At 48.0% G+C, this 19,156-nt stretch overlaps 1 protein-coding gene across 1 annotated transcript in view; it reads right to left on the bottom strand.

Annotated features, from left to right (window-relative positions):
- Nucleotides 1-19,156, bottom strand: part of GALNT18 (polypeptide N-acetylgalactosaminyltransferase 18) — a 548,225-nt gene that overhangs the window by 220,866 nt on the left and 308,203 nt on the right. Inside the window, exon 2 of the mRNA XM_082270869.1 lies at nt 14,584-14,776. Within this exon, the coding sequence (XP_082126995.1) occupies nt 14,584-14,776 (193 nt within the window). The remainder of the gene's footprint in view (nt 1-14,583; nt 14,777-19,156) is intronic.

Here is a 19,156-nt window from a genome sequence, read left to right as displayed (position 1 = left end):
ATTACAACAGCTGCAGATTGAAAAGGAAAGGTAATCTTTTACCACTTGCCGACTGCTTACCGCATATTTACTGCGGCAGTGTGGCTCTCCCAGGCAAACTGACTTAGGTCTACATCGGTCGCTTGGTGGCAGCTAGGGGGTGAGCGCTTTCCCGGTCGTCAGCGGAGAAGCCAATGCACGGGGCAGGCGGCTCCGATTGCCTCCTGACACCCGCGATCGCTCCCCGCTGAGAGAGAAGAACGGTCAGCTGTTGTAAACACAGCCAACCGTTTTTCCCCCTGGAATGATCATAGAGCCCCTGTGATCCTTCTATATAGGTTTACAGGTCTCTATGGTCATTCCACAAGCCACGCCCCCCACAGTTAGAAACACGCCCTTAGGTACACTTTAACCCCTTCATCACCTATACTGTTAACCCCTTCTCTGCCAATATCATTGTTACAGTAACAGTGCATATGTATAGCACTGATTACTGTAGTAATGTCACTGGTCGCCCCAAAAGTGTCAAAAATGTCAGTCAGGGGTCCGATCTGTCCGCCGCAATGTCGCAGTCCCGCAAAAAATTGCAGATCGCCGCCATTACTAGTAAAAAAAAAAAAACAATAAAAATGACATAAATCTTTCCCGCAGTTTGTAGACGCAATAACTTTTGTGCAAACCAATCAAAATACGCTTATTGCGATTTTTTTTTTACCAAAAATATGTAGCAGAAAACAAATTTGTCTAAAATGTTACAAAATTTTTTTTTTTTTTTTTTGGGAATGTTATATAGCAGAATGTGAAAAATATATATATTTTTTTCAGAATTGTTGTTCTTTTTTCATTTATAGCGCAATAAATAAATATTGCACAGGTGATCAAATACCACCAAAAGAAAGCTCTGTTTGTGGGGAAAAAAAGGACGTCAATTTCATTTGGGTACAGCGTCGCACGACCGCGCAACTGTCCGTTAAAGTCATGCAGTAAAAAAATCGCAAAATAGGCCCATGTCAGGAAGGGGGTAAAATCTTCTGGGGCTTAAGTGGTTAAATTCACGCAGTGCCAAGTTGAAAAAAGTGGCCTGGTCATTAAGGGGGCAAATCCTTCCAGTCTTAAAGTGGTTAATAACATTCAATTACAATACGATTTGTGTCGCAGTCGTATACACTGTATTGATTTTTCTTTATTTGCTATTCCCCCCCCCCCCCCCCATGAAAGTGGAGTTACCCTTTAAGCCGTGCTGTCAGGCTGTGCTGACTGTTATTGGATTTTCTGTAGTCAGTGTTCTCTTTCAGCACAGATCACAGCCTGGAACCCTTCTATAAGACAAACGTCTGATTGCTGCGCCAGTTTGTTGTTCCTCATCTCTCCCTCCTATTAATATTTATGAATTTACTCATCTCATCTCCTTCAATCTGAGCCGCCAAGCCCTGTCCAACTCCGAGATTTTTTTTATTTTTTTGCTCTCTTTCCATCTATTGTTCTGCTGCGAGCGGCGCTGGGTGAGTGTGCGGCACGGCACAGCTTGTTAAACCTCTTAATCATCTCCGCACACACAGCCCAATCGTGTCAATCTGTCATGAAGCTGAAAAGTGGATTTTTTTTTCAGGACGGCGTTACATTATGAATATCAACAAAGACGATCGGCTGTTTGGTTTTTTAGAGTGGAGAGACAAGCTATGGTATTTCTGTAAGGACCCATTCACGTGTGCGCCAGCCATTGCCGCTCCTCTGAAAAGTGATCTGCGGTGGATTACTTTTCAGAGGGCATTTGACAGGCATTGAGGAAACGATAGGCTGAGCATAGAAGGTTCCCGCCCGCGTTTGTGGTGCAGTAACGTGCGTCGCACTTAGGCAGCCCATTCAAGTGAATGTACGACATATGCCAAAAATTCGCTTCAGAACCTTTAGGCTTCATGCACACTGGAAGTTATCAAAGGCCGCTTTCCCACGAGCGGTGCGCCTGGCGGACTCCGTTTTGCTCAGCAGAAAATCCACCAGCTCTGTGATGTCATCATGGAGGAGTGGAAGAGGACTCCAGTGGCAGCCTGTGAAGCTCTGGTGAACTCCATGCCCAAGAGGGTTAAGGCAGTGCTGGAAAATAATGGTGGCCACACAAAATATTGACACTTTGGGCCAAATTTGGACATTGTCACCTAGGGGTGTACTGACTTTTGTTGCCAGCGGTTTAGACATTAAAGCGGAGTTCCAGGCACAGAAAAAAATTTTCAGTGAACATACCCCCGGGATAGTCAGGGCTAGCACATTCCACAATGGCTAGCCTCTGATCTGTCCCGGTTCGCACTTACCTGCAAGAAGAAATACTCACTTATAAAATTTCTTCCACAGCGTTGCCATCTTTCTTGTGGGCAGCTGAAGCCGGCGTGATGCTCTTCTGCGTCTTCTTCCGCGTCCTCTTCTCCCAGAATGCGCCTGCACCGGCCCCTCTCGTCACTTCCGGTGCGGCGCCGCATTCCTCCACAGCTTCTGGGCATGCCAAGAAGCTGTTTAGCAGGGAATGCGGCGTCGCCCCCAGGGCCAGATTAACATAGGGGCTATTGGAGCTGCAGCTCCAGGCCCCTCCCTAATATAGGCCCCGGGTTGGCCATATTCACTGTTACCGCTCTTCTGTCACTTGTAAACACAGAAGTCTGGCTTCTATGCTCGCTTCCCCAGGCAGCACCCTCAGAACCTCCCCACACAGCACGAAGGCCGAACAAGGAGGGACAGTTGCCGATGCATGGATGTGTTTATGGGCTTCAGAGACAGCATCCCATGTTGAATTAGGCATGCATGGCTGCACCCTTCCTCCTCTGGGTGCATGGCAAGGCACAGCCCTTAAGGCCCTTCAAAATCCTCAGCACCAAGCCCACGATGCTCTTAATCCGGCCCTGGTCGCCCCGGAAGTGACGAGCGGGGCCGGTGCCGTCTCATTGTTTCCTGGGAGCGATGACGTTCAGCTCCCAGGAATCATTGCAAGCCAGGAAGTGACGGCGGAGCCGCGGCGCAGAGGGAGGAAATGAAGAATAGGTGAGTATATTCGATCTCCAATTACAAGGTGAGTAAAAAAAAAAAAAAAACCTAACTATCCAATTCCTTTTCAGGTGAAGGAGACCAAGCAGACGGGCACAAAAAAAAAAAAAGAGCGATTTTGTGCCCGAAACTCTGCTTTAATGGCTGTGTGTTGAGTTATTTTGAGGGGACAGCAAATTTACACTGTTATACAAGCTGTACACTCACTACTTTACATTGTAGCAAAGTGTCATTTCTTCAGTGTTGTCACATGAAAAGATAGAATAAAATATTTACAAAAATGTGAGGGGTGTACTTACTTTTGTGAGATATTGTAAGTACCTGTAATAATAATTTCTTCATCAGGAATTGTTCAGAATAAACATACAGATGTGCGTGCATTGCAGAGATTTACTGAATACGTTTATTTTACTTATTTTTTTTCCACATTTGCCCGGAGAAAAACGTATCGGTTTCTTATAGAACACTTTAAAAAAAAAAAAAGGGTAAAAAACCCTGGAGGTTGTCTAATGCCCGGGGTAACGAGGTCTATAACCTGTATCAGTCTATGAATATTTCCCTCGCAAATATTTACAGCCACAAAGTAACAATCAAGTGGGGCGCCCGCGGCGGAGTGTTGATGCGAGCGCTGGGCCGCGCGCGCTGGGGAAGAGAGGCTTTTAGCGGCGTTCCAGAGTACCAGACGGAACAATCACATTGTTCACTTTCAAAAACAGGAGAAAAAAAGAAAAACAACCTTGAGAAGACAGTCTGCTAAAAGTGTGAAGCCTAATGGAGCCGAGGTGTCCGTCGCCATGGTTACTAAGTATTCACAGAAAGCACTAATGTTCCATATTCTGCTACAAAGTAACAAAAGAAGCCCTTTCCTGAAAAAACACTGATAGTCCTTAAAGGGGAACTGTGACCTTTTTATTTGTTTGTTTTTTTCTCCTAAAACCCCGTTCACATTCGCAGGGATTTTAAATGCACGTTACGCCACGCGACAATTTTCGCGAAATTGTATGCGTTTAGGACGCCTATTTTTTTTTTTTTTAAAACAGTGTTAAAGGGGAATTGTAACCTTTTTGTTTATTTATTTTTACGCTAGATGACCCCATTCACATTGGGCAACTTGGAATTGTGGGCAGAATCACCGCAATTTTTAACAGCGCGCCTTACCACGTGCAAATCGCAGCAAAACCGCAGACGTTTAGGGTGCCCATTCTTAAAGCAGAGTTCCACCCAAAAAGTGGAACGTCCGCTCATTTGCTTCCTCCCCCCTCCGGTGACACATTTGGCACCTTTCAGGGGGGAGGGGGGGGGGTACCTGTTTTTGACAGGTACCCTTCCCCACTTCCGGGAGACCACGCAGCGGCGCCATCCCTCAGAAGTTTGGCCCCTCCTCCTTCCCCCACAGCTGAGCCAATCTGAATGCGCATGCACAGTAGAGACCCGCCCGTGAAGCCGCAAGGCTTCACTGCCGGGTTCCCTTACAGGCAATGGTGGCGGCAGCACCCAACAGCTGATGGAAACATCGGCTGCAGTGCCGACATCGCTGGACTCCAGGACAGGAAGTGTCCTAATATTAAAAGTCAGCAGCTACAGTACGTGTACAGTATCTCTCCAAAAATGACATTTATGTTGCAGGGGATGCCAGAAATCTGACTTGTATCTTAGTGCAGACTTCTGGGAAAATTGGTGAGCCAATCACACAAGCAGGAAATTACGTTTCTGGGGGTGTGGTCAGTATACATTCTGTGTACAGAACAGCTTCAGGCGGCCATATTGCATTTTCAGAAAAATTACAACAGCTGCAGATTGAAAAGGAAAGGTCATTTTCAATCACTTGCCGACTGCCGCACGACTATATATTGCGGCGGTCAGCCCCTCCTGGGCAAAGTGACGTACCGGTACGTTGCTCGCCCACGAGCCTCTAGGGGGCGAGCGCGTGCCTGCCGGGGGCGAGCGCGCGCCTGCCGGAGGCGCGCTCCCACCCCCATCCGTTCCCTGACATCCCTGCGCGTGTGACCGGCGGCTCCGATGTCCGCCGGTCACTCGCGATCTCCCGCTGGAGAGGGAGAAAGGCAGGCGGCTGATGTAAACAAAGCCGTCTGTCATTCTCCCCTGTGTAACTGCAGAGACTATGCGATCCTGCTATGTAGGATCCTATGTCTCTGTGGTTACATCACAAGCCACGCCCCCCACAGTTAGAATCACACCCCTAGGGATACATTTAACCCACTGATCACCAATAAAGTTAACCCCTTCCCTGCCAGTGTAATTTTTACAGTAACAGCGCATATATATAGCACTGATTACTGCAGTAATGTCACTGGTCCCCCCAAAAGTGTCAAAAATGTCAGTCAAGGGTCCGATCTGTCCGCCGCAATGTCGTAGTACCGCAAAAAAAAGAAATCTCAGATCGCCACCATTACTAGTTTAAAAAAAAAAAACAATAAAAATGACAGAAATCTTTCCCTTAGTTAGTAAACGCAATAACTTTTGCGCAAAGCAATCAAAATACGCTTATTTCGATTTTTTTTACCAAAAATATGTAGCAGAAAACTAATTGGCCTAAAATGTTAAAAAATTTAGATTTTTACATTTTTTTGGGGGGGAATTTCATATAAAAAAAAATGTGAAAAATATTGTTATTTTTTTCAAAATTGTTGCTCTTTTTTTGTTTATAGAGCAAAAAGTAAAAAATCGCACAGGTGATCAAATACCACCAAAAGAAAGCTCTATTTGTGGGAAGAAAAGGCCGTCAATTTAATTTGGGTACAGCGCCGCACGACCGCGCAATTGTCCCTTAAACTCACGCAGTGCTGAATCGCAAAATAGGGCCTGGTCTTTGAGCAGCCAAATCCTCTGGGGCTTAAGTGGTTAATAACAATCAAGAAGGACAGATCCTGCACATGCTGATATACAACAAGTACAAAGAGGAGTACTTCACCAGCCCATGGCGCTGTCCATGTATTCACCTCCTTTGTTTGTATGTTTTATAGCTGAAATGTCCTGGTTGCTGCTGCTCCTCTCTCACTCCACTGGGGGGGGGGGGGGGGGGGGGGGCGGATCAAAACAATTCAAATCTGTAAAGAAAAGCGCACGCAACCTCGGGCAATAACGCTTTAATAAAGGACAACAACACAGTACATTGGAATTGCACTCACACTTTTCCTTTAAGACAATCGCTTTACAGCATTCCAACAGGAGCTACTCGCTCCTCCCGTCCCTCCAGATGGTGACTCTGCGGTCTCCTCATTCGCGGCTGCCGCCGCTGTTTCCCCGCTCTCCTTCACTTCCTGTGTTGCCTGGTCACCGGATGCCGGTTCTAGTGCGCCTGTGCACTATACCAACGTAATCTACGGCGCCTCAGGAGAGCCTCAGCCAAAGCCGGAGCCACAAGTTGTACGGAGCTGCGAGGTGGGAGATTCAAGACACGGGTGCACTGCCTCTGCTGTTACTACGGACAACGCGTTTCGGGGGCGGAGCCTCCTTCCTCAGGTCCTCAGGGACCTGAGGAAGGAGGCTCCGCCTCCGAAACGCGTTGTCCGTAGTAACAGCAGAGGCAGTGCACCCGTGTCTTGAATCTCCCACCTCGCAGCTCCGTACAACTTGTGGCTCCGGCTTTGGCTGAGGCTCTCCTGAGGCGCCGTAGATTACGTTGGTCCTCAGGGACCTGAGGAAGGAGGCTCCGCCTCCGAAACGCGTTGTCCGTAGTAACAGCAGAGGCAGTGCACCCGTGTCTTGAATCTCCCACCTCGCAGCTCCGTACAACTTGTGGCTCCGGCTTTGGCTGAGGCTCTCCTGAGGCGCCGTAGATTACGTTGGTCCTCAGGGACCTGAGGAAGGAGGCTCCGCCTCCGAAACGCGTTGTCCGTAGTAACAGCAGAGGCAGTGCACCCGTGTCTTGAATCTCCCACCTCGCAGCTCCGTACAACTTGTGGCTCCGGCTTTGGCTGAGGCTCTCCTGAGGCGCCGTAGATTACGTTGGTCCTCAGGGACCTGAGGAAGGAGGCTCCGCCTCCGAAACGCGTTGTCCGTAGTAACAGCAGAGGCAGTGCACCCGTGTCTTGAATCTCCCACCTCGCAGCTCCGTACAACTTGTGGCTCCGGCTTTGGCTGAGGCTCTCCTGAGGCGCCGTAGATTACGTTGGTCCTCAGGGACCTGAGGAAGGAGGCTCCGCCTCCGAAACGCGTTGTCCGTAGTAACAGCAGAGGCAGTGCACCCGTGTCTTGAATCTCCCACCTCGCAGCTCCGTACAACTTGTGGCTCCGGCTTTGGCTGAGGCTCTCCTGAGGCGCCGTAGATTACGTTGGTATAGTGCACAGGCGCACTAGAACCGGCATCCGGTGACCAGGCAACACAGGAAGTGAAGGAGAGCGGGGAAACAGCGGCGGCAGCCGCGAATGAGGAGACCGCAGAGTCACCATCTGGAGGGACGGGAGGAGCGAGTAGCTCCTGTTGGAATGCTGTAAAGCGATTGTCTTAAAGGAAAAGTGTGAGTGCAATTCCAATGTACTGTGTTGTTGTCCTTTATTAAAGCGTTATTGCCCGAGGTTGCGTGCGCTTTTCTTTACAGATTTGAATTAAGTGGTTAATAACATTTAATTACAATATGATTTGTGCTGCAATTGGATACGCTATAATTTCTTTATCTGCTATTTTTTTTTCCCACGAAAGTGGAGTTACCATTTATGGCTGGCAGGGCATGCAGTGCTATGACAGCCTGGATAGATACAAGATAGGCACCTGTGCTGCCGCTCGTCAGAACTACTCATTACTGATTACTGCTGTTCTAATCTGAACGGTTTGACATCGCTGTCATCCAGACATCCCCGGTACTCCTCTCCGCACCGCACACACCTGTATGCTGCACCGCTGGGCCACATAATGAGGAACACCTGCTCCTTATTAATAAGAGGAGAGACACCAATCATTCCCAGCTATATACACTGCAATACCCCAACAATGCTTTGTGATACAACAACCCCGAGAGCAAATCTGACACTTCTCCCAAAGGGTCCTTTCACACGGGCGGTCCGATCCGATTCACCTGTCAGTTTTCTAGGCAGATCTGATCGGATCCCCCATGCATCCCTATGGGGCAGCTTTGTCAGCAGTGACATGTCCGCTGACACCTGCTGACATCCGCATCTGATCCTGTCTGTGAAATCCAGATGGAAACCTTATTTTCTGTCCGTCCAGGGGATCGGATCGGATGAGAACGGACATGCGGTCCGCTCTCATCCGATTCCCCATAGAGAGCAGCGGGGCTCTGACACCTCCCTCTCCGCACTCAGAGGGGAGACGGAGCTGTCATCCGCCTGCTCAGCGGGGATCGATCCCCGCTGAGCAGAGAACGGTCTGAAAGGAGCCAAAGTGTTTACCAACCACTTCTGGACCGGAAGGATTTGCCCCCTTTAATGACCAGGCAAATCTGCACTGCGTTACTTTAACAGAAAATTGCGCGGTTCGTGCGACACTGTACCCAAATAAAATGGATGTCCTTTTTTTTGCTGGTATTTGATCACCTGTGTGAATTTTATTTTTTTGCGCTATAAACAAAAAAAGAGCAACAATTCTGAAAAAAAAATATATATATATATATATATAATATTTCGCATTCTGCTATATAACATTCCCAAAAAAAATTTAAAAATCAAAATTTTTTAACATTTCAGGCCAATTTGTTTTCTGCTACATACAGCGGCAAGAAAAATGATATGGATTTCCGCACAAATTGGTCATAAAATGTGATCTGATCATCATCTAAGTCACAACAATAGACAGTCAGCCCCCGTTCACATAAAGGGCGATCCGACTTCGGGTGGCGACCTCCGAGATCGCGGTGCGAGCAGCGCGCCGCGACCTCGGAGCGGCCGCCACGGACTTCATAACATTGAAGTCTATGGCGGTCGCCTCCTGGTTGCCCCAAAGAAGCTCCGGACCCTTTTTCTAAGTCGGAGTGACTTGTGTCGCTCCTATTAGAACGGGTCCGCAGCTTCCCTATGGGAGGCGACCTGCGGCGACCTGTGAGGCGACCAGGTCGCCTCACAGGTCGCCTCTATGTGAACGGGGGCTCACAGTCTGCATTTATGAAAAAAAACAAAAAAAAAAAACAATATTTTTAAACTTTTTGCTTTATAACATTCCCAATAAATAAAAATTTAAAAATCTAATTTTTTTTTAACATTTTAGGCCAATTTGAAATTTGGAATGATATGGATTTCTGCACAAATTGGTCATAAAATGTGATCTGATCATCATCATCCAAGTCACAACAATAGACAATCACAGTCTGCATTTGTGAAAACAAAAACAATATTTTAAACTTTTTGCAATATAACATTCCCAATAAAATAAACATTAAAAAATCTGTATACCAATTTGTATTCTGCTATATATTTTTGGTAAAAAAAAAAAAATTATATATATATATATATATATATATAATAACTGATTATAACAAATAAAGAAAATCTATCAAACAAATTAAAAATGTCTTTTAAAGTAACTTTTTGGCTTTCAGCTTACTGGCCCCTCAGCTTGCTCCTGCGCCCGGAATGGCCCCCGGTGTCTCTGGGACCTGCAAGGATCGATAAGGGAATGGAGATCCAGAGAGAGCATTAAATCTTTTTTTTTTCTGCGGCTAAGCATTTCTGTGTCATAAAACAAAATGAGAATGACTCAGCTCGCTGACAGACGGATCCGCTAATGCTGCAGAAGGTTTCACTCCGGATGAAGAAACCGAGGAGCAGTAAGGGATGGTCTGCAGAGAGAATCTTTAAAGAGGACCAGTCATACTGTTCAATAAACACATTCAAATCCATAACATGCTGGACTTGATAATGGATAATCAGCAAGGATATTTTAGCCACTTGTCCTCCGGAAGATTTACCCCCCTTTCATGACCAGGCCATTTTTTGTGATACGGCACTGCGATACTTTAACTGACATTTGCGCGGTCGTGCGACGCTGTACCCAAATTTACCATTTATATAATTTCCCCCCCCCCCCACAAGTACAGCTTTCTTTTGATGGTATTTGATCCCCTTTGATACGGCACTGCGTTATTTTAACTGACAATTGTGCGGTCATGCAATGACATCAATGGAATTCCTACAAATGCAGCTTTATTTTGGTGTTATTTCATCACCTCCTGTGTTTTTTATTTTTTGCACCTAAAATAAATTATTTTTTACTAGTAATGGTAGCGATCAGCAAATATTAGCAGGACTGTGATATTGCGGCGGACAATCTGACACTAACTGACACTTTGTGGGAACCGGTGACACTAATACAGTAATCAGTGCTAAAAATATGCACTGTCACTGTACTAATGACACTGGCTGGGAAGGGGCGATCAAAGGGTTAACTGTGTGCCTAGCCAGTTTTGGGGGAAGAGATGGATTTTGGGGGGTGGGGGTTGAGCCGTCCCTGCCAGGAGAATACAGTGATTATTGCCAGCGGCTATAGCTGCTGACATTAATCGCATGTACAAATCCGACATGCTGGTTGTACCCAAGTCGATGGATCAACCTGGGTGCAATCAGCTTGCCCATAGATGATTTAAATCTCAGCTGGTCCCTGCTGAACCGGCAGAGAATGAAACCATCTATGGCCGGCTTAAGTGCTGATTCTTTTTCTTTCTGTAGAAATCTTCCTCCATTCTATCCCACCCCATCCCCCACCTACTGCCCCGCTGCCAAAGGACACAGGAAGATTCCCTATTGAAAGAAGAAGAATCAGCATAAGAGACACATCATCCTAACTGTAAGGTATGTCCCTTGTGCTGATTTTTCTGTTTTTAATTTTAGTTAAATGTCAATGTCAAAGTGGAATTCCTGGCACCACCTAATATTAAAAATGTCCCTCTCCCCCTCCTAACACCTATTCTGACTAACCTGTGTAAAAAAAGATGTATATACTTACCTATTTTCAGCCCGCTCCAGTCCAGGCATGTGATCCCCCTGCCTCAGCCAGTGGCAGCTGCAGGGGAGAAGAGAGAGAGCTTAAGAACGACTGGGTAAAGTGTCGGAGTGGGGATGTGACCCATAGGCTCCTATGGCCCATCTGTTGTTGACACTCCATCCTCTCCCCTGCAGCTGCCACATCCTTCCTATCTATTTACTAATGTAACAGCATAAGGATTGAAAATAGTTATTATTGATTGATAGAGTTGAGTTACACTTTAATATTTTAAAACATTGCTTCATTGTAACATTTGTAAATCATATGTGCCCAGGGGCAGCCATATTCGCTCAATAAACATGCTTATCAGTGACAGTGCTTCCTCTCCCTCTGTATAAATCTAGGCACCAGGCCTGACTGAACTGAAGTCCAAAGATTCTCTGCATCAACCGGTATGTTCTTTCACCTGTCCTGAGTTTAAAGTGTTACTAAACCCACAACAGTAAAATCAATCTGTATATGCAATAAAGCATGCTTGTTCTACTCACTATGGAACCTAAGGGGTTAATCCTCGGCATTGTGTAAAACGTCTGTTTGATCCTGTCTTCTTCTACAGTCCCCAATCCATCTCCTGATAGAACAGAGCATTGGGGACACTCTTTTTTTGATTTTTCTTGGGAGGGTGCATGTGATCAGCACAGGGCCAATCAGCAACATCAAGACAGAGGGTCAGGGTTCCTGAATCATCATAGGACAGCCAGAGTAGAATGAAAACTCCTCCTACAAGCTTTACTAGACACTGATAGAAGTCACAAGACTGCTATACAGGGCCGGGGCAAGGAGTAGGCAGAAGGGGCGGCTGCCCTGGGCACTGTGGTGTCATGTGAGATGAGGGGGCACCACAAGGAGATTGGGGGGAGGGGATTTGTGTTTGGAGGAGGAAAATGGGGGGTGGAAGGTAAGAATAGTTCTAGGAGAGGAAATTTGGGGAGGTAATTTGGGGGAATTTGTGTTGGGAGGGGAAAACCAGGGCCATCTTAATGAATGGGCACACCTGGGCACTGCCCAGGAGCCCCAGGTGCATGACGGGCCCGTGATTAGGGCTAGGAAAAGGGGGGAAGGCTGTGTTGAGGGTGCACTGGAGATTTGGTTGCTAGTGCCGCTCTTCTTTGACAGGAGTAACTGCAATGTCACTCCTGTCAGAAGGAGCAGCTTCTGCTGGAGAGAGAATTCAGCTTTCTCCTCCCTCCTGCAGGGGGTGGAAGAGAGCAGGCACTGAAACTAAGGCTGGCCATACATATTCAATTTTCTTGTACAATTTTCTGTTAGATTTACCACAAACCACATAATATGAGGTCAAAGCTAAACAACACATTCACTTGTATCCAATTAGGCAGGCCTTTGTACTACATAGTTGAAGATAAATTTTAAGAAAATTGTACAGAAAATTGTAAGAAAATTGTATAATGTATGGCCAGCCTAGGGACTCACCTCAGTCTCAGTGTGGGAGAGGAAGAAGGAGCTGCCTTTATTGCAGGTGGGGACTGCATTTGTGATCTGGGAGCACAAGGAGTAGGGGGGGAACAATGCACAACTCTGATGTATGGGGACAGGGTGAGGGTGGAACCTAAAGTATGGGGCACTGTGATGGGGACAAATGATATATGGGGACGGGGGAACCTGAAGTGGGGGCACTGTGATGGGGACAAATGATATATGGGGACACTGTTATGGGGGACACTGTTATGGGGACACTGTTATGGGGACACTGTGACGGGGACAATGTGACGGGGTAACATGAAGTATGGGGGCACTGTCATGGGGACAAATGATATATGGGGACACTGTGACGGGGTAACCTGAAGTATGGGGGCACTGTGATGGGGACACCCAATGCAGGCTGGTACGGGCCCTTGTGCCCAGGGGCCTATGATGCTATTAGGATGGCACTGGGGAAAACAGGACTAGTGCTATGAGGTGGGATTTGGGGGGGGGGGGGTTGTGCTAAGAAAAAGGTGACACGGTAAAGGGGAGGGGGGAACGATTTGTGCTAGGAATAAATTCTCTTTTGGGGGAGGGGAATTTATGCTATTAGGGATGATTGGGGGGTATTTGGGCTAGGGGGGGAACTCTGGGGAGGGGGGGGGGGGGTGTGCTATGATGGGAAATTGAAGGAAGGGAACTTTGTACTCGGGGGAATTTGGAGTGGCAGAGGAATTGTGCTAAGAGGGGCACTTGTGCTAGAAGCATATGGGGAGAGAGGATTTTAGCTGGGGGGCAAAGATGTGTGCATGTAGATTAGTGCCCGATTTTTATGGGAAGGGGATTTTTGCTGACACATAATGCACATACATCTTGGGAGGGGTGGGGTTTTTCTCCCTGGGCTCTAGATGACCTTGTCCCAGCACTGCTGCTATATACTGCTGATGAGAAAAGGTATTTAGCAGTTTATATTAAAAAATAATTGCATTTCCATGTTCTGTGTACTGTGGGAGAGCAGATATAGTGACTGCAGGCTCCTGGGGAGAGCAGATATAGTGACTGCAGACTCCTGGGGAGAGCAGATATAGTGACTGCAGACTCCTGGGGAGAGCAGATATAGTGACTGCAGGCTCCTGGGGAGAGCAGATATAGTGACTGCAGGCTCCTGGGGAGAGCAGATATAGTGACTGCAGGCTCCTGGGGAGACCAGATAGAGTGACTGCAGAGTCCTGGGGAGACCAGATATAGTGACTGCAGGCTCCTGGGGAGAGCAGATATAGTGACTGCAGAGCCCTGGGGAGACCAGATATAGTGACTGCAGGCTCCTGGGGAGAGCAGATATAGTGACTGCAGAGCCCTGGGGAGACCAGATATAGTGACTGCAGGCTCCTGGGGAGAGCAGATAGAGTGACTGCAGAGTCCTGGGGAGACCAGATATAGTGAATGCAGGCTCCTGGGGAGAGCAGATATAGTGACTGCAGACTCCTGGGGGGACCAGATATAGTGAATGCAGGCTCCTGGGGAGAGGAGATATAGTGACTGCAGGCTCCGGTGTTTACTAACACTTTAACTTTAAAGAGTAACTCCACTTTTGTTGAGAAAAAAACATTCCCCTCTGGGTGATCTCTGTACATTGCAGGGATTGTAACAAACTTTGTTGCAGATTTCTACCTTTTGTTATTCTGAAGAAATCATTGTTTGTTCCTCTGTGCTGAGTGGGTCAAATGGGAGTGATTTCATAATTATCTATCAGCTGTGCAGCTGCAGGGCCCTAATAAGGAAATCTGCTGGACCTGCATCCCTTTAGACGTGTTGCTATTGGGAGGATCTCACCAAAAATGACATTTATGTTGCAGGGGACGCCAGAAATCTGACTTGTATCTTAGTGCAGACTTCTGGGAAGTATACATTCTGTGTACAGAACAGCTCCAGGTGGCCATAGTGCATTGCATTTTCAGAAAATTACAACAGCTGCAGATTGAAACGGAAAGGAGATTTTTAATAACATTCAATTACAATATGATTTGTGTCACAATTGTATACGCTATATTATTTTTTTTTTCTTTATTTGCTTTTTCGTCATGAAAGTGGAGTTACCCTTTAAACATGTAATGTGTACAGCAATATTTGTGTGCGGTTTTGATTTTGGAAATCCAAAGAAAAAATAAGGAAACTGCATGAATTGTATGTCTCACCCCGCTGGTCGCAGGTCAGGAAGTGGGCGGTCCATGGGCAGGCGGTCGCTCAGATAGGCATTGTATCCGTAGTACTGAAACTGCTTCAGGGCGATCCTTCTGTTCTCGGGACTGAGATCCTGACCCCAGTGGGAGAAGAGGGAGGAGTCTGTGAATGGTTCCACCACCACTTCCTCCGCCTTCTGCGGAGCCTCTGCAAGACAAAGACAAAGGGGGGCGTTATTATTTACAGTGCGCACAAGAACATATTATTATAAAATCAAAGATGTGTTCATACAACCCTGGACACATGTAGAAGATATAAAGCTATAAATCCAAGTCTTAGGGCCAGTTCACATCGGAATGCGGTGCGGGAAGCCTGCTTTCTGTGTGCGTTTCCCGCATCATGTTCAAAACGGTCTGCAGTCGGTATTAATGTTAACTCAGTGCCGGCTCACACATATGCGAGGGGAGAACCCTGTGAATCCACTGCGGGTTCCCGCATCGCACTCAACTAACATACAGTTCATGCTGCCATATGCGAATCGCTGGGGGTGTCAATACAAAGTTAGCGACACCCCCAGATCAGTTTGCATATCGCAGTGCGAACTACAGGAATCGGGTCGCATAGGGTGTGAACACCGATTCTGGTGTGGACCACAAAAATGGTCCTGTGCGGTCCAAATGTGATGCGAATTCAGCGATGCAATCTGTATGGCTGTATACGCATCGCATGGACATCACATGTGATTTGCAGAGCAGTGCGCTCCGAATGACATGCAATGTCTGACATCTCATATGTGTGAACCGGCACTCAATGATATTCCAAACAGGGGTTGCAAATGCAGTGCGATTGCCTGCACTGAATCGCATTGTACAGAAGTAACATGCAATCCCGTTCCTGTGCGTTTAATAAAGAAGTGCATGTGCGACTTTTGGTGCGATCTGGCGCAAATGTTGAAGCCGTTCTTTTTGTTAATCACATCCTCACATTAAAATAAAAGAAGAAAACTGCATAATTTATAGCTAAAAGTGTTACAAATGTGAAATCATTTTAAGATACATTTAATTTGTAAACATTCCGGGTAATGAGATATTCATCACCTGATGTATACAGCTACCCCCCCATACATCACAACCCCCCCCCCATACATCACAGACACCCTCCCCCTCATACATCACAAACACCCGCCCACCATACATCACAAACACCCCCCCATACATCACAACCCCCCCCCCCCCCATACATCACAGACACCCTCCCCCTCATACATCACAAACACCCCCCTCATACATCACAAACACCCCCCTCATACATCACAAACACCCCCCCATACATCACAAACACCCCCCCCATACATCACAAACACCCCCCCCCCCATACATCACAAACATCCCCCCCCATACATCACAAACACCCCCCCCCCATACATCACAAACACCCCCCCCCCCCAATACATCACAAACACCCCTCCCATACATCACAAACACCCCCCCCATACATCACAAACATCCCCCCATACATCACAAACACCCCCCCATACATCACAAACACCCCTCCCATACATCACAAACACCCCCCCATACATCACAAACACCCCCCCATACATCACAAACATCCCCCCATACATCACAAACACCCCCCCCCCCATTACATCACAAACACCCCTCCCATACATCACAAACACCCCCCCATACATCACAAACATCCCCCCATACATCACAAACACCCCCCCCCCCCCCATACATCACAAACACCCCCCCCCCATACATCACAAACAACGCGTCATCTAAATATTTAATGCCATTACCTCAACTGACCCAATAAAAGATGCTGGATGTCCTGTTAATGGCGGGGTGGCGAGTGGCTGCGGTATGATTAATATTAGATAAGGGCGGTGCAGATATTCTTCTGGCTGCACTGTTGGAGTTTTGCTTCCTGAATTATATATGAAGTGTGAGGGGGGGGGCTTTGTGCTGAGTCCCTCCGAATGGGGAGAGCTTTGAATAAAGAAATGTAAGTTTTCTTGGAAAAGCTGCCAAAAACCTACAGGCCAGGATCTGCCCTCGTTATGTTCATAGAATCTTCTCCTAAGTGCTGCGTTCTGCTGGGGGAGCGCAAATCACAGCAAGGAGCTCTGCGACCTAAAGAGGAGCCTTCAATGACTTTACAGATCTGCATGAAGAGATTCCGGACACGTCACAATACAATGCAACCGTTTCATGTCTACAAAATGGCTAAAATTCCACCTGAGCTTCAGTTTCATGACTTTGTCTAGGCTGAGATGATGTCATCCGTCTGCTGCAGGCAACAGGAAACATTTCCCCAGTCTCCTCCCCTCCAGTGATCAGACTGCAACATTGTACCTTGTAGGGGGGAGACTGGATATCAGAGTGCAACAATGTAACTTTTATGGGGGAGCCTGGAGATCAGACTGCAACATTGATCTCCAGGCCCCCCCTAAAAAATTACAATGTTGCAGTCTGATCTCCAGGCTCCCCCCTAAAAAGTTACAGACTGCAACATTGTACCTTTTGCAGAGGGGAGCCTGGAGATCAGACTGCAACATTGTACCTTGTAGGGGGGAGCCTGGAGATCAGACTGCAACATTGTTCCAGGGGTTACGATTGCAACCGGGCCCCATGCTCCAGGGCCTGTGCGGCTCCCCTGTACACCTGGATAGGAGGGGCGGCAGGGGCAGCATGCAGAGAAATCACTGTCCTCCTTTTTCCTCCTTTAACTGCAGGAGGAAAATGGAGGAGATTGGTTCCTCTGTATGCTGCCCCCGCCACTCCTCCTATCCAGTTCACTTGTGTTCTGCTGCCTCTGGGCCCCTGTTTGCTCCCCTGGCCCCCCTACTGTGCTGCCCCCCCCCTCCCCACTGTGCTCCCTCCCCTCTCCTGCAAGCTGCTGCAGGGGATGTGTCACAATAGAGAACCAGGAAGGGTCGGTAAATATGTAATTTACCAGCTCCTTCCTTTTCTGAATGGACAGAGTCATAGTCAGTGACATTGTAGAAAAATAAAATAAAATGATAAAAAATAATACAATAAAATACCAAAAAATAAAAACTACTGACAGCAGTGGGTGAACTTCCAGGATCGCAAAGGTCACACTTGCGACCGGGCCCTGGCATTCCACCACCGTGGGGAGTCCCCAATATGACAGGAAGGCGGCCCACTGCAGAACTTGTGAAAGGGCCCTGCTGCAGGACCGTAATAAAGGGTCCCGCAACAAAAGTAAAAGGCCCCAGGATCAGTGGGAAGAGCCCCAGACTTGAAGGGAAGGGCCCCGGCCAGGGGTTCGGGGGGGGCCTTCATGGTTTCTTGCATCGAGGCCCTGAAGGTTCTAGTTACACCTCTGCATTGTACCTTTGTACGGGGGAGCCTGGCCAGCCCCAATTGACCTGCCCCAGCTCCCCCCAACTGCCCCCTGCTGGCCAGGTCAGGAACCCGGATGCGGCTGGTGAGTAGAGACTACCAGGAGTGGAGCTTCAGCCTGGAATGGGGGTCAGGAGGTCGGGAAGAGGGATAGTGGGAGCGGGGCCGATTTGCTGCACCATGGGCTTCTGGTTTGTACTTGCCCCCTGGGCCGAGTTTTGCCAGTCAGCCCCTGCCTGCCGCACTGCGCCTTGTTAATGGTCCCTGTAATTTTCTGGAACCATGTGTCCCAGAAGACTGCGGGGGAAGGAAGGGGGGCCAAACTTCCGGCTCAGATCATCACAGCATATCCAACAGCAGTGGCGGCTGGTGCATTGGGGGTGCGGGGGCGCCGCCCCCCCCTATCCATGCATCCGGCCCCCTAATCTACATGCGGAGCGCCGGACGCATGGAGTTCAATGGGTTTTTTTTTTCCTGAATTACCTGATTAGAGCCAGAGGCTCTAATAGGCTTCAGAAAAGGGTGGACCCGGGGCGCAGAGCACTGCGCCCTAGCCCACCCATTTGTGTGACAATAGCGAATGAAAATTCGCAATTGTCACACGGATCCTCCTCCTGGCCAATCAGGAAACGGGTCCGAGACCCGCTTCCTGATTGGCCAAAAGGCGAACCACCCATGCCATTGGCCGAGGAGGAGGCGGGAGGACTCGAGGAGACGCGGGGGACTGAGGAGAACCCGCCCCTGCAGGTAAGTGCACTGGTCACTCTGCATTGAAGAAGGCACGGCACGCTGTGGTCACTGTGGCCATTGAAAGGGGGCACGCTGGTCTCTCTGCATTGAAAGGGGGCACCCTATACCTTGATTACTGAAGGCCCCTTTCACACTTTTGTGACCTCAAAGTCACGCAATTTTTTACAGCTTTTTTGCCGCAAAGCAATGCCTATTACATTTTTCTATTTTGAGCACCAGCCACCACTGTCCAACAGCGTGGGAGCAGCTACTTGTCGAAACCAGGTACCTGCTTGCCCTCCCCAAAAAGTACCAAATGTGGCAGTGAAGGGAGGAGATGCAAACAAGCAGGACTTTTCTTTTTGGGAGAAGCTTCGTTTTACAATCAGCAGCCCTTGCGGGGGCAGCGCTGCAATGTATTTAGTGGAAATAGAGACCTGCAAGTCAACAGATTTCACATCTGAAGGCGGGAGCCCCTTTAACT

Source organism: Pelophylax lessonae, assembly GCF_965119305.1.
Source record: "Pelophylax lessonae genome assembly, chromosome: 10".
Classification (NCBI taxonomy): Eukaryota; Metazoa; Chordata; class Amphibia; order Anura; family Ranidae; genus Pelophylax; species Pelophylax lessonae.
Note: the sequence above shows the minus strand (reverse complement) of the source record. Positions and strands in the feature narration are given on the sequence as shown.